General features: G+C 62.8%; 1 protein-coding gene across 1 annotated transcript in view; it reads right to left on the minus strand.

The window, feature by feature from the left end:
• The window catches only part of STARD5 (StAR related lipid transfer domain containing 5), an 18,745-nt gene extending 4,821 nt beyond the window's left edge, over positions 1-13,924 (minus strand). The window contains exons 1-8 of the mRNA XM_081114943.1: positions 13,400-13,924; positions 10,015-10,239; positions 9,273-9,357; positions 8,771-8,915; positions 7,913-7,962; positions 6,663-6,795; positions 5,307-5,424; positions 4,564-4,657 (exon numbers count right to left, since the gene is read on the minus strand). Of these exons, the coding sequence (XP_080971069.1) occupies positions 4,564-4,657; positions 5,307-5,424; positions 6,663-6,795; positions 7,913-7,962; positions 8,771-8,915; positions 9,273-9,289 (557 nt within the window). The 5' untranslated portion in view covers positions 9,290-9,357; positions 10,015-10,239; positions 13,400-13,924. The remainder of the gene's footprint in view (positions 1-4,563; positions 4,658-5,306; positions 5,425-6,662; positions 6,796-7,912; positions 7,963-8,770; positions 8,916-9,272; positions 9,358-10,014; positions 10,240-13,399) is intronic.
• Positions 13,925-14,222: the final 298 nt, after the last annotated feature.

Below are 14,222 nucleotides of genomic sequence, written 5' to 3' on the forward strand. Positions count from 1 at the left end.
TGTCCCCCTCCCTGTCCCCCTCCCTGTCCCCTCCCTGTCCCCCTCCCTGTCCCCCTCCCTGTCCCCTCCCTGTCCCCCTCCCTGTCCCCCTCCCTGTCCCCCTCCCTGTCCCCTCCCTGTCCCCCTCCCTGTCCCCCTCCCTGTCCCCCTCCCTGTCCCCCTCCCTGTCCCCCTCCCTGTCCCCTCCCTGTCCCCTCCCTGTCCCCCTCCCTGTCCCCCTCCCTGTCCCCCCTCCCTGTCCCCCTCCCTGTCCCCCTCCTCCCCTGTCCCCCTCCCTGTCCCCCTCCTGTCCCCTCCTGTCCCCTCCCTGTCCCCTCCTGTCCCCCTCCCTGTCCCCTCCCTGTCCCCTCCTGTCCCCTCCCTGTCCCCCCTCCCTGTCCCCTCCCTGTCCCCCTCCCTGTCCCCCTCCCTGTCCCCCTCCTGTCCCCCTCCCTGTCCCCTCCCTGTCCCCTCCCTGTCCCCCTCCCTGTCCCCCTCCCTGTCCCCCTCCCTGTCCCCTCCCTGTCCCCCTCCCTGTCCCCCTCCCTGTCCCCTCCCTGTCCCCCTCCCTGTCCCCTCCCTGTCCCCTCCCTGTCCCCCTCCCTGTCCCCCTCCCTGTCCCCTCCCTGTCCCCCTCCCTGTCCCCTCCCTGTCCCCCCTCCCTGTCCCCCTCCTCCCTGTCCCCCTCCCTGTCCCCCTCCTGTCCCCCTCCCTGTCCCCCTCCCTGTCCCCTCCCTGTCCCCCTCCCTGTCCCCCTCCTCCTGTCCCCCTCCTCCCTGTCCCCCTCCCTGTCCCCCTCCCTGTCCCCCTCCCTGTCCCCCTCCCTGTCCCCTCCCTGTCCCCCTCCCTGTCCCCCTCCCTGTCCCCCTCCCTGTCCCCTCCTGTCCCCTCCCTGTCCCCCTCCCTGTCCCCCTCCCTGTCCCCCTCCCTGTCCCCCTCCCTGTCCCCCTCCTCCCTCCTCCCTGTCCCCCTCCCTGTCCCCCTCCTGTCCCCCTCCCTGTCCCCCTCCCTGTCCCCCTCCCTGTCCCCCTCCCTGTCCCCCTCCCTGTCCCCCTCCCTGTCCCCCTCTCCTGTCCCCCTCCCTGTCCCCCTCCCTGTCCCCTCCCTGTCCCCCCTCCCTGTCCCCCTCCCTGTCCCCCTCCCTGTCCCCCTCCCTGTCCCCCTCCCTGTCCCCCTCCCTGTCCCCCTCCCTGTCCCCCTCCCTGTCCCCCCTCCTCCCTGTCCCCCTCCCTGTCCCCCTCCCTGTCCCCCTCCCTGTCCCCCTCCTCCCTGTCCCCCTCCCTGTCCCCTCCCTGTCCCCCTCCCTGTCCCCTCCTGTCCCCTCCCTGTCCCCCTCCCTGTCCCCCTCCCTGTCCCCCTCCTCCCTGTCCCCCTCCCTGTCCCCCTCCCTGTCCCCCTCCCTGTCCCCCCTCCCTGTCCCCCTCCCTGTCCCCCTCCCTGTCCCCCTCCCTGTCCCCCTCCCTGTCCCCCTCCCTGTCCCCCTCCCTGTCCCCCTCCCTGTCCCCCTCCCTGTCCCCCTCCCTGTCCCCCTCCCTGTCCCCCCTCCCTGTCCCCCTCCCTGTCCCCCTCCCTGTCCCTCCCTCCCTGTCCCCCTCCCTGTCCCCCCTCCCTGTCCCCCCTCCCTGTCCCCCTCCCTGTCCCCCTCCCTGTCCCCCTCCCTGTCCCCCTCCCTGTCCCCTCCCTGTCCCCCTCCCTCCCCTGTCCCCCCCCTCCCTGTCCCCCTCCCTGTCCCCCTCCCTGTCCCCCCTCCCTGTCCCCCTCCCTGTCCCCCCTCCCTGTCCCCCCTCCCTGTCCCCCTCCCTGTCCCCCTCCCTGTCCCCCCTCCCTGTCCCCCCTCCCTGTCCCCCCTCCCTGTCCCCCCTCCCTGTCCCCCCTCCCTGTCCCCCTCCCTGTCCCCCTCCCTGTCCCCCCTCCCTGTCCCCCTCCCTGTCCCCCTCCCTGTCCCCCTCCCTGTCCCCCTCCCTGTCCCCCCTCCCTGTCCCCCCTCCCTGTCCCCCTCCCCGTCCCCCTCCCGTCCCCTCCCTGTCCCCCTCCCTGTCCCCCCTCCCTGTCCCCCTCCCTGTCCCCCTCCCTGTCCCCCCTCCCTGTCCCCCTCCCTGTCCCCCCTCCCTGTCCCCCTCCCTGTCCCCCCTCCCTGTCCCCCTCCCTGTCCCCCTCCCTGTCCCCCTCCCCGTCCCCCTCCCGTCCCCCTCCCTGTCCCCCCTCCCTGTCTCCCTCCCTGTCCCCCTCCCTGTCCCCCTCCCCGTCCCCCTCCCTGTCCCCCTCCCTGTCCCCCCTCCCTGTCCCCCTCCCTGTCCCCCTCCCTGTCCCCCTCCCTGTCCCCCTCCCTGTCCCCCCTCCCTGTCCCCCTCCTCCCTGTCCCCCTCCTCCCTGTCCCCCTCCCTGTCCCCCTCCCTGTCCCCCTCCCTGTCCCCTCCCTGTCCCCCTCCCTGTCCCCCTCCCTGTCCCCCTCCCTGTCCCCCTCCCTGTCCCCCTCCCTGTCCCCCTCCCTGTCCCCCTCCCTGTCCCCCTCCCTGTCCCCCTCCCTGTCCCCCCTCCCTGTCCCCCTCCTCCCTGTCCCCCTCCCTGTCCCCCTCCCTGTCCCCCTCCTCCCTGTCCCCCTCCCTGTCCCCCTCCCTGTCCCCTCCCTGTCCCCCTCCCTGTCCCCCTCCCTGTCCTCCTCCCTGTCCCCCTCCCTGTCCCCCTCCCTGTCCCCCTCCCTGTCCCCTCCCTGTCCCCCTCCCTGTCCCCTCCCTGTCCCCATCCCTGTCCCCCTCCCTGTCCCCCTCCTGTCTCCCTGTCCCCCTCCCTGTCCCCCTCCTCCCTGTCCCCCTCCCTGTCCTCCTCCCTGTCCCCCTCCTCCCTGTCCCCCTCCCTGTCCCCTCCCTGTCCCCCTCCCTGTCCCCCCTCCCTGTCCCCCTCCCTGTCCCCCCTCCCTGTCCCCCTCCCTGTCCCCCTCCTCCCTGTCCCCCTCCCTGTCCCCCTCCCTGTCCCCCTCCCTGTCCCCCTCCCTGTCCCCCTCCCTGTCCCCCTCCCTGTCCCCCTCCCTGTCCCCCTCCTCCCTGTCCCCCTCCCTGTCCTCCTCCCTGTCCCCCTCCTCCCTGTCCCCCTCCCTGTCCCCTCCCTGTCCCCCTCCCTGTCCCCCCTCCCTGTCCCCCTCCCTGTCCCCCCTCCCTGTCCCCCTCCCTGTCCCCCTCCTCCCTGTCCCCCTCCCTGTCCCCCTCCCTGTCCCCCTCCCTGTCCCCCTCCTCCCTGTCCCCCTCCCTGTCCTCCTCCCTGTCCCCCTCCCTGTCCCCTCCCTGTCCCCCTCCCTGTCCCCCTCCCTGTCCCCCTCCTCCCTGTCCCCCTCCCTGTCCCCCTCCCTGTCCCCCTCCCTGTCCCCCTCCCTGTCCTCCTCCCTGTCCCCCTCCCTGTCCCCTCCCTGTCCCCCTCCCTGTCCCCCCTCCCTGTCCCCCTCCCTGTCCTCCTCCCTGTCCCCCTCCCTGTCCCCCTCCCTGTCCCCTCCCTGTCCCCCTCCCTGTCCCCTCCCTGTCCCCCTCCCTGTCCCCCTCCCTGTCCCCCTCCCTGTCCCCCTCCCTGTCCCCCTCCCTGTCCCCCTCCCTGTCCCCCTCCCTGTCCCCCTCCCTGTCCCCCCTCCCTGTCCCCCCTCCCTGTCCCCCCTCCCTGTCCCCCCTCCCTGTCCCCCTCCCTGTCCCCCTCCCTGTCCCCCTCCCTGTCCCCTCCCTGTCCCCCTCCCTGTCCCCCTCCCTGTCCCCTCCCTGTCCCCCTCCCTGTCCCCCCTCCCTGTCCCCCTCCTCCCTGTCCCCCTCCCTGTCCCCCTCCCTGTCCCCCTCCCTGTCCCCCTCCTCCCTGTCCCCCTCCCTGTCCCCCTCCCTGTCCCCCTCCCTGTCCCCCTCCCTGTCCCCCCTCCCTGTCCCCCTCCCTGTCCCCCTCCCTGTCCCCCTCCCTGTCCTCCTCCCTGTCCCCCTCCCTGTCCCCCTCCTCCCTGTCCCCCTCCCTGTCCCCCTCCCTGTCCCCCTCCCTGTCCCCCTCCCTGTCCCCCTCCTCCCTGTCCCCCTCCCTGTCCTCCTCCCTGTCCCCCTCCCTGTCCCCTCCCTGTCCCCCTCCCTGTCCCCCTCCCTGTCCCCCCTCCCTGTCCCCCCTCCCTGTCCCCCTCCCTGTCCCCCTCCCTGTCCCCCTCCCTGTCCCCCCTCCCTGTCCCCCTCCCTGTCCCCCTCCCTGTCCCCTCCCTGTCCCCCTCCCTGTCCCCCTCCCTGTCCCCCCTCCCTGTCCCCCCTCCCTGTCCCCCTCCCTGTCCCCCCTCCCTGTCCCCCTCCCTGTCCCCCTCCCTGTCCCCCCTCCCTGTCCCCCTCCCTGTCCCCCCTCCCTGTCCCCCTCCCTGTCCCCCTCCCTGTCCCCCCTCCCTGTCCCCCTCCCTGTCCCCCTCCCTGTCCCCCTCCCTGTCCCCCTCCCTGTCCCCCTCCCTGTCCTCCTCCCTGTCCTCCTCCCTGTCCCCCTCCCTGTCCCCCTCCCTGTCCCCCCTCCCTGTCCCCCCTCCCTGTCCCCCCTCCCTGTCCCCCTCCCTGTCCCCCCTGCCTGTCCCCCGGCCCAGAAGCCCGCCCTCACCCCGGCACAGGTTCGCAGAAGCAGCCACAGGGGTGGTTCCGTCCCCTCACGTAGCCCGGCCTTGGGGGGCACAGCGGGTGCTCCAGGTTGGCAGCTGGAAGACAGGGTGCAGGGCCGTGAGCCACCGCGGCAGACGGTGGGACCCCCAGCACTACCCCCGGCCCCACAGTGCACACCCCAACCTGGGGCCTGAGGAGGCAGCCAGGAACCTGCTCCGAGGTCCCGAGCCCCCGCGGCCCCACCCACTGGCCCTTCCCACACAGCTTCCCCCGCCAACCCAGCAAGGAGAGCAAGAAACATATCAGCCCTGGCCGGTGTGGCTCAGTGGATAGAGCGTCGGCCTGCAGATGGAAGGGTCCCGGGTTCGATTCCCGCTCAGGCCACAGGCCCGGGTTGTGGGCTCAATCCCCAGTGTGGGGCGTGCAGGAGGCAGCCGATCCATGATTCTCTCTCATCATGGATGTTTCTCTCTCCCTCTCCCTCTCTCTTCCTCTCTCTCTAAAAATCAATGGACAAATATCTTCGGGCGAGGCTTAACAAAAACAATAATAAAATAAGATCATAAAACATCGGCCTTGGACAGTCCTGTGTCCAACGGCCGTGGCTCCTGCCCCCACCCAACAGGGCAGGGCACGGTGCCCTGGGGGCAGGGCGGCCGCCAGCTTCCCTGAGGAGTGGGTGGGTGGGAGCAGCAGCAGCCCAGGCCGCCCCCCAGGCCAGAGCCCGGCCTGTCGGTCGCTCACCGCTGGAGATGAGGGTCCCGTCCTCGAGCTCCGTGGCCAGCGCCAGGTCCACGAAGTCCCTCGGGGAGATGAGCTTCATGGCGGCCGAGGGCGTGGCAGTCCTGGTGACGCACAGGTTCTGCGGAGCCAACGCTGAGCTGTTAGCCACTGACCACCGCAGCGCGAGCCACAGCTGCTCACCACGTAGGCTTGTGGTTACAGGGAGCGGGTGAGTTTTAAATATTTAGATTCAGTCCTGGCCGGTGTGGGTCAGTGGATAGAGCACCGGCCTGCGGACTGAAGGGTCCCGGGTTCGATTCCGGTCAAGGGCATGTACCTTGGTTGCAGGCACATCCCCAGTAGTGGGTGTGCAGGAGGCGGCTGATTGATGTATCTCTCCCATCGATGTTTCTAACTCTCTATCCCTCTCCCTCCCTCTCTGTAAAAAAATCAATAAAAAAAATATATACATATTTTTAAAAAGGATAAATGATTAGGATAAATGCATGGGCTGCTTGGAATGGGAATTGAGGTTCCTGGTAAGAGACTCGCAGGTACCATTTCTGAACAGGAGTTTGTTGGAGCGGATGCTGGCAACAGCATCATGGGATTTAGGTGCAGCTAAAAGCATGACGTCCTGTTTTGTTCCAAACTGCCAGGCGTGTTACATGTTAAAAATGAGCCCGGCTGGCGTGGCTCTGTGGTTGAGCATCCACCTAGGAACCAGGAGGTCGGGGTTCGATTCCCGGTCAGGGCACAGGCCAGGGTTGTGGGCTCCATCCCCAGTGTGGGGCGTGCGGGAGGCAGCCGACCCATGATTCTCTCCTATCATTGACTTGTCTCTCTCTCCCTCTCCCTTTCTCTCTGAAATCAACAATATATTCAAAAACAAATAAAACAAATTCACACGGACAGTCACGGAATCAAATGAACAATTCTCTTCCCTTCAAATGCTCTCGGGCCACATGGGCTGGCGGCCACTACTGAACAGTGACAGGGAACATTTCCAGAAAGTTCTAACCAGTGGGGCTGGCCTACTGACCCACCAAGGGAGCCACTGTCACCCAGGAGCTGCCCCTGGCCGAGCCGGACGCTGGCAGGGAACCCTGACCCTGTGGCCCCATGCGGGGGGGGGGGGGGGCGGTGTGGGGTTTAGGGGGACAATTCACACGGCAGCCCATGGTCAGATCCAGTCCCTGCCTCCCGGCCTCACAGCCTCCGTCAGCCTCCACTGCTCTCTTAGCTCCGGGGTCACCTGCTTCCTGCCCGGTGGGCACTGGGGGGGCTGCAGAGTCTCCCCCACACTTGCCACAAGGTGCCACCAGCCCCTCCAGCGGGCCGGCCAGGTCCTCCCGGGCGGGGTCCGGGGAGACTCACGTCGGTGATGCTCTCGATCACTTCAAAGCTGCTCACGTTCTCGTCCCACGTCTCCCGCAGGCTCCCCGGCAGCGGCTTCACAAAGGCCCACACGTCCCGCGGGGCCGCGTCCACCACGCCTTCCCCTCGGTACCTGCGGCGCAGACAAGGGGCTGAGCGGGGCGGCCCCCATCAGCCCGTCTAGCCCGGGAGGACCCGGAGGACCGGGGCCATGTCCATCTCCACTCCGGCCAGCCTTGCAGGGAAGCGGGCTGAGCCGCCCGCCCCGCCCGCCCGCAGGCCTGCAGACAGACGTGGGCCGAGCATTCCCGGGGACGTAGCTGCTGGGAATGAGTTAGTAGAAGTGGGGGGGGGGGGGTCTGGAGAGAGCTGGTGAGTCCGCTGCTGGGTGCTGGGCCGACTGGCACCTTCTTTTTTTTTTTTTTTTTTTGTCTTTTTAACATATTTTTATTGATTTCAGAGAGGAAGGGAGAGGGGGAGAGAGAGAAACATCCATGATGAGCCCTGGCCGGTGTTGCTCAATGGGTAGCGCGTCGGCCTGTGGACCAAAGGGTCCTGGGTTCGATTTCGGTCAAGGGCACGTACCTCGGTTGCAGGCCTCTCCCCAGCCCGGGCCCTGGTCCGGGCGTGTGCAGGAGGCAACCCATCGGTGTGTCTCTCTCACATCGATGTTTCTCTCTGTCTCTCCCTCTCTCTTCTACTCTCCCTACGTAAAAACCGATGGAAATATATCCTTGGCTGAGGATTAACAAAAAATATATAAATAGCCCTAACCGGTGTGGCTCAGTGGATAGAGCGTCGGCCTGCGGACTGAAGGGTCCCAGGTTCGATTCCCGGTCAAGGGCATGTGCCTTGGTTGCAGGCACATCCCCAGTAGTGGTCATGCAGGAGGCAGCTGATCGATGTTTCTCTCTCATCGATGTTTCTAACTAACCCTCTCCCTTCCTCTCTGTAAAAAAATAAAAAATATATTAAAAAAATATATAAATAAATATATTTTATAAAAAGCATCAATGATGAGAGAGAATCACTGATTGGCTGCCTCCTGCACACCCCCTACTGGGGATCGAGCCCAAAACCTCGGGCATGTGCCCTTAGCCACATTTGAACCCAGGACCCTTCAGTCCACAGGCCGACGCTCTATCCACTGAACCATACGGGCCAGGGCTGACTGGCATCTGCTAGGAAGGAACCCCGAGAGTCCCCAGGAGGTGCGGCGCCCTGACGGGCTGCGAGCAGCGAGCACTTACAAGTTCCCTGGGAACTCCACGGATGGCCTCCAGGAAACTGTAACTCCGTTCTGTCAAAAGGCAAAGAACCGCAGGATTCAGAGCGAGGAGAGGAGGTGAGGGGCTGGGAGCCTGAGGAGATGGGGTGCTCCCAGGGTTAGGGGGGCTGAGGCTGGGCGGGACAGAGAGAGGGTCCTAACAGGCAGACCCCAGGAGCTCTGAGCGCTTTTAAAACCACCTTAAAAGCCACCATTTCATTTCCTGGAACAGTTGAGGCCCTTGTGTTAAACATCAGAAGTGCCAGGTAAGAAACTGCGCCCCGCCCGAACCGGTGTGGCTCAGTGGATAGAGCGTCAGCCTGCGGACTCAAGGGTCCCAGGTTCGATTCCGGGCAAAGGCATGTACCTTGGTTGCGGGCACATCCCCAGCAGGGATTGTGCAGGAGGCAGCTGATCGATGGTCCTAACTCTCTATCCCTCTCCTTCTCTCTTCCTCTCTGTAAAAAATCAATAAAATATATTTTTAAAAAAAGAAAAGAAAAAGAAACTGCGCCCAGGACACCCTCCTGGAACGCAGAGGGAGGGAGGGCTCACACCGTGATGGACAGCTCCAGTCAGGTGACCTGGAACAAGGCCACCCAGGAAAGGGCAGATACCTCTTTGCAAGCACAATGACCCAGTATTTGTTTTTAGGGAAACGCCTCCCTCTTCTTCCGCCCTCCCTCTTCCCCCGTCCCCTCCTGCCACCCCCCGCCCGGTCTCCTCAATCCAGCGCCAGGGCTGGGAGCACGCAAAGCAGCAGGGAGAGGAGGAGCCGGCGGGCCTAGTGGACCCCAGCACCAGGGGGCACTCCCAGGACCCTCCCTCCCGCCACACTCACGCCTTCCCGGCATGTCTTCCAGCCCGACGCGTCTCGCCGGTACCGCAGCATCTTCTCCGCCACCGCCTCGCTCGTCTGCGCCGCCAGCGCGGGGTCCATCGCGCCCGGGGCTGCGCGAGGCTCGGGGTCCAGGCTCCGGGCTGGGCTGCAGGGGGAACGCGCGGCGGAAGCCGAAACGCCCCGACCCCGGCCGAGCGCGAAGCCACGCCCTCGCCCCGCTCCTGCCCTCGGATTGGTCCAGGCTCCCCAGGCCGGCCCCGCCCCGCGCTGAGATTGGCAGGACGGGCTCCACGGGACGCCTCACCCCAGGGCGGGTCCAGCAGAGCCCGGCTCCGCCCACACGGCGCTGGGCGGGTCCCTGGGGGCGGGGCCTGCGAGGGCGCAGGCGGAGAGCCAGGAGCCTTAAAAGAAAAGAGCAGCCCTGACCGGTGTGGGTCAGTGGATAGAGCCCCGGCCTGCGGACTCAGGGGTCCCGGGTTCGGTTCCGGTCGAGGGCACGTACCTTGGTTGCGGGCACATCCCCAGTCGGGGGCGTGCAGGAGGCGGCTGGTCGATGTTTCTAACTCTCTATCCCTCCCCGCTTCTCTCTGTAAAAAAATCAGCAAAGTATATATATTTTTTAAAAAGCAAAGATGCATAAAGCCACCACATTGAAACAATGAAGCACATCAAACGTATAAAAAAGTCAGATCTGGGAGAAAAACCGGAGCCTGTTTGAACTAAAACTAACTTTTTTAGAGCACAAAGTGTTCCTAGGGATCAGGAGGCCTGCAGACACCCCAACAGACAAGGGGAGGCCTGGGGCGAGCACGCACCCCGGGCAGAAACAGGGCGAAGGAGGGTGGGGCGCCGCCTCCCATGAGGGAACCCCATAGCAAAACAAGGGGGGGCCCTTCTCAATGGGAGAAGCATGTGTGCTGTGCGTGGGCCTATCGACTGAGTGACTTTCTGGGAGTAAAATCGTTTCTAAAACGGTAACTTTTGTGTGTGTTTTTTCACCCAGTCACTCCTGCACAAAGTCAGGGAAGGCTGACTTGCAACTGGAGACGCCCTAGCTGTGGATACGGGATATTCCCTAGTGGCCACCCCGTGGTGTGACTTGGGGCTTGGGGGGGGGGGGACTGGCGCCCCGAGGCGCTCAGTGCAGCCAGGCCAGGTTAGAAACAGGAGCTGATGGGAGCAGACTATTCTAACCAGAGCCGTTTACTCTCTAGAGAGGAGAGAAATGGCATTTAACACTCAACTTTAAAAATAACTTCAGAGCCCCTGCCGGTGTGGCTCAGTGGGTAGAGCGCCGGCCTGCGAACGGAAGGGTCCCGGGTTCGATTCCGGTCAAGGGCAGGTACCTCGGTGGCAGGCTCCTGCCCAGCCGGGGCCCTGGTCGGGACACGGGCAGGAGGCAGCCCATCGATGGGTCTCTCTCTCACATCGCTGTTTCTTTCTGTCTCACCCTCTCCCTTCCACGCTCTCTAAAAACCAATGGGAAAATCTCCATGAGTGAGGAGTCACAAAAAACGAAGACATACATAAAAATGACTTAATGTTTTCCAAATCCCTGTTCCTTTCCCCTCTCAAAACGGAATGTTTTGTGCACGTGCTGACGAGGAGCGAGGTGTGGGGCAAGGACTCCGAAGGGAGGGACTGTCAGCCGCAGGTGAGCGGGGTGGCAGGTGACACGGTCCCTCCCCAGCTCAGACGCACATCTCAGCGTCCCCACCTCGGCTGTGACCTGGGGCGGGACCGGCCACTGCTGGCCTTCGCTTCCTCATTTGCAAAATGAGAATAATAACAATGAGTGGGCCTCCAGGCTGAGGAGCTGACCAATGAATAGCCATGAGAACGGTGCCCGCATCGCAATCAGCGCGTGTAATGCTGCACGCGTGTTGTATGTTATGTATGCACATGGAGGAGGAGATAACTAGACATGTGCTCATATGTTTACCTATGTTATACCAGAGAGGCATAGGATGGACTGTTGCCAGTAGGGAGGAAGGCAACGTGTATCTCCCTATCATTTTCTTTATTATTATTATTATGACTTGAGGCCTCGTGCACGGAATTCGTGTGAGGGCAGGGTCCCTAGCAGCTGCCAGCTGCTGGCTGGGGGCCTCCCTTCCCCTGGCCGCCTGCTGCCCTGCCCCCTGGTTGAGGGGACAATTTGCATATTAAGCTTTTATTATATAGGATGGTTTTTTTTGTTAATCGTCACCCAAGGATATTTTTCCAGTGATTTTTAGGGAGCGTGAAAGAGAGAGGGAGAGACAGAAAGAAACATTGATGTGAGAGAAACACATCGATGGGTTGCCTCCTGCACACGCCCCGACCAGGGCCCGGGCCAGGGAGAGGCCTGCAACCGAGGTATATGCCCTTAACCGGAATCGAACCCGGGGCTCTTTGGTCCGCTGGCCAGAGCTCTATCCACTGAGCCACACCAGCCAGGGCTCATTATCATTTTCTATCAAGTACCACTGAATTGGTTTAACTGCTAACATGTAGGGATTTTTAAACTAAAAAAAAAAAAAAAAGAAAAACCTCTGGGAAAATCCTATATAATAAAGAGATAATATGCTAATTAGACTGAACAGCCAAACGACCTTCCAGACGTCCTTCTGGATGACCTTCCAGACGAAGCGGGGGCTGCGAGGGGCTGTGAGGGGCTGTGAGGGGATGCAAGGGCCAAGCCCCTTGCACGAATTTCATGCACCAGGCCTCTAGGATCAGCATAAAATACTTCTATTGAAGGCACAGCTTTGGTTTGGGGACCTAGCGTGTGGCCCCCGTGGAGGGAGATGGGTCCGGCTGTGGAGGTGACTTTCCTTAGACAACAAACACGGAAGGCATTTTTATGCTCATCAGAGCGGAGCGTGGGCTTAAAGCTGTTTCCAGCTCCCTGAGATCCTTGCGGGCGTGGCTCAGTGGTTGAGCACCGACCTAGGAACCAGGAGGTCAGGGTTCGATTCCCGGTCAGGGCACAGGCCCGGGTTGCGGGCTCCATCCCCAGTGGGGGGTGTGCAGGAGGCAGCCGATCCATGATTCTCTCTCATCATGGATGTTTCTCTCTCCCTCTCCCTCTCCCTTCCTCTCTGACATCAATAAAATATATTTTTAAAAAAATATATTTTATTGATATTTTTTACAGAGAGGAAGGGAGAGGGATAGAGAGTTAGAAACATCGATGAGAGAGAAACATCGATCAGCTGCCTCCTGCACACCCCCCACTGGGGATGTGCCAGCAACCAAGGTACATGCACTTGACCAGAATCGAACCCGGGACCCTTCAGTCCGCAGGCCGACGCTCTAACCACTGAGCCACACAGGTCAGGGCATCAATAAAAATATTTTTTAAAAATGATGGATAAGGCGTGCGGAGCCTGGCTCACAGAGGGGATGAGCCGTGTCCACGGGCCGTGCTGCTACGGCTCCTGAATGGAGCCCCTGTTCTGCGCAGACTCGAGGGAGGGCCTCAGCCTGCTTCCTGCGGGAGCTGGGCAGCTGCTGGGGCAGCTGTGCTGGGAGGGGTTGTGTTTATCAACTCTTCGCTTAGCAACGCCCTCACTCAGCCCAGCCACTCCCTGGCCACCCCCTCAGCACCGGATCCACAGGCTGCCACTCTCCGCTCAGGGCACCGCCCGGGCACGAGGAGGCAGAGACCACAACCCCATTTCTCAGGCCAAGAAACTGAGGCTCGCACAAGGACCCGAGGCCACAGGGCTGGGACGCGGCCGAGCCGGACACGCCCAGCTTCTGGTTCACGTTTGCTCGAAGGAGATGCAGCATTTACCGTGGAACCGGCAAAGGGCAAAGGGCGAATCGGTCCTGGCCGGTGTGGCTCAGTGGGTAGAGCGTCGGCCTGTGGACTGAAGGGTCCTGGGTTTGATTCCCGGTCAGGGCACAGGCCCGGGTTGCCGGCTCCATCCCCAGTGGGGGGCGTGCTGGAGGCAGCCGGTCCATGATTCTCTCTCATCATGGATGTTTCTCTCTCTGTCTCCCTCAATCAATCCTATATAATAAAAGCCTAATATGCAGATGTACCTAACAGGGGAAGGACCGGTAGAATGACGGGTCGCTATGACGTTCGCTGACCACCAGGGGGCAGATGCTCAATGTAGGAACTGCCCACAGCCCGCAGGCCCCAGGCGAGCCAAGGTGGGTGCCATCGGGGGCCCCTTGATTGCCTGCTGGTCACCCCACACATTGGCCCTGATCTCTGTCCAGGCCTAAGGACCCTACCTGTGCACAAATTTCGTGCAGCGGGCCTCTAGTAAAAATATATTAAAAAAAATAAGTAAAGCAGAAACATGCACCCCTTCCTCCCCCCACACACACACCGTGGCTGGGCACAGGAGCACCCAGACCAGGGAGGGGAGCCTTAGGGACCCTCAGATGTTAGTGGGTGGCCCTGTGATGATCTGAGTCCTGGGGGAGCGAGTCCCACAGGCCTTTAGGGAGAGATTGGAACAGGTGGCTCCCACCCTCACCGCCCCTGCTCCCTCCCGCCCCTGCTCCCGGCCGCCTGACAGGCAGAGGGACCTGTGCAGCCCCCCTTCTCCCCCTCACCCCCGCCCTGCACAGGGGCTTATGGGGACCGAGCCCGGGCTGCCCCAGTGGGTGCGGATCCAGGAAACGCACATTCATTCAAACCACGTGGATGCCGTTCCCACCGGGCCGGCGACACCGGCCTCCTCGGAGCGATCGGAAGCGCTGGCGAGGCTGCGAGGGACATGGTCCCCGTCCCCTGCCCGCGGGTCTGTCGGGGGCTGGACCTGGGGGCCAGCAGGGCAGCGGGGGGAGGGAGGGCGAGCCTGGCCCTGCCCATCCGGAGCCAGGGCCTCCCGAAGCTCAGAGAGTGGACGTGCTGTCCACGCCTGTCAGTGGGAAGCGGGGGGCAGTGGGCACTTGATCCCCAGGATGGACGCCAGCAGCGGCGGGAGCGAGCGGTTCTGTGTGTCCATCAGGCCCCACACAGGTGTGTGCAGGCCGTGCAGCGCTAAACACGGGTGCTGTTTAGGGATGCCTCTGCACATACAGGTACATGTACACTCACACACATATAACATGTACATTCACACACACAACACGCACATCTACACACATATAGCATGTTTACATACATGTATATAACATGTACATCCACATACTTGTATAACATGTGTATTTATGCATATGTATATAACATGTACATATACACGCTTACATGATACATGTCTACACACGTATATAGCACACGTTTACATACATTTATATAACGTACATTTATATACTTATATAGCGCATGTATTTACACACACGTATATAACATGTACATCTATACACATATAACATGTACATCTACACTTACATAGCAGGTACATCTACACACGTATATAGCAGACATTTACACTCATGTACATAAGATACATTTACACACATATATAACGTGTACATTTACACACACGTACATATAGTGCATTTT

Source organism: Myotis nattereri (assembly GCF_964212035.1).
Source record: "Myotis nattereri genome assembly, chromosome: 21".
Classification (NCBI taxonomy): domain Eukaryota; kingdom Metazoa; phylum Chordata; class Mammalia; order Chiroptera; family Vespertilionidae; genus Myotis; species Myotis nattereri.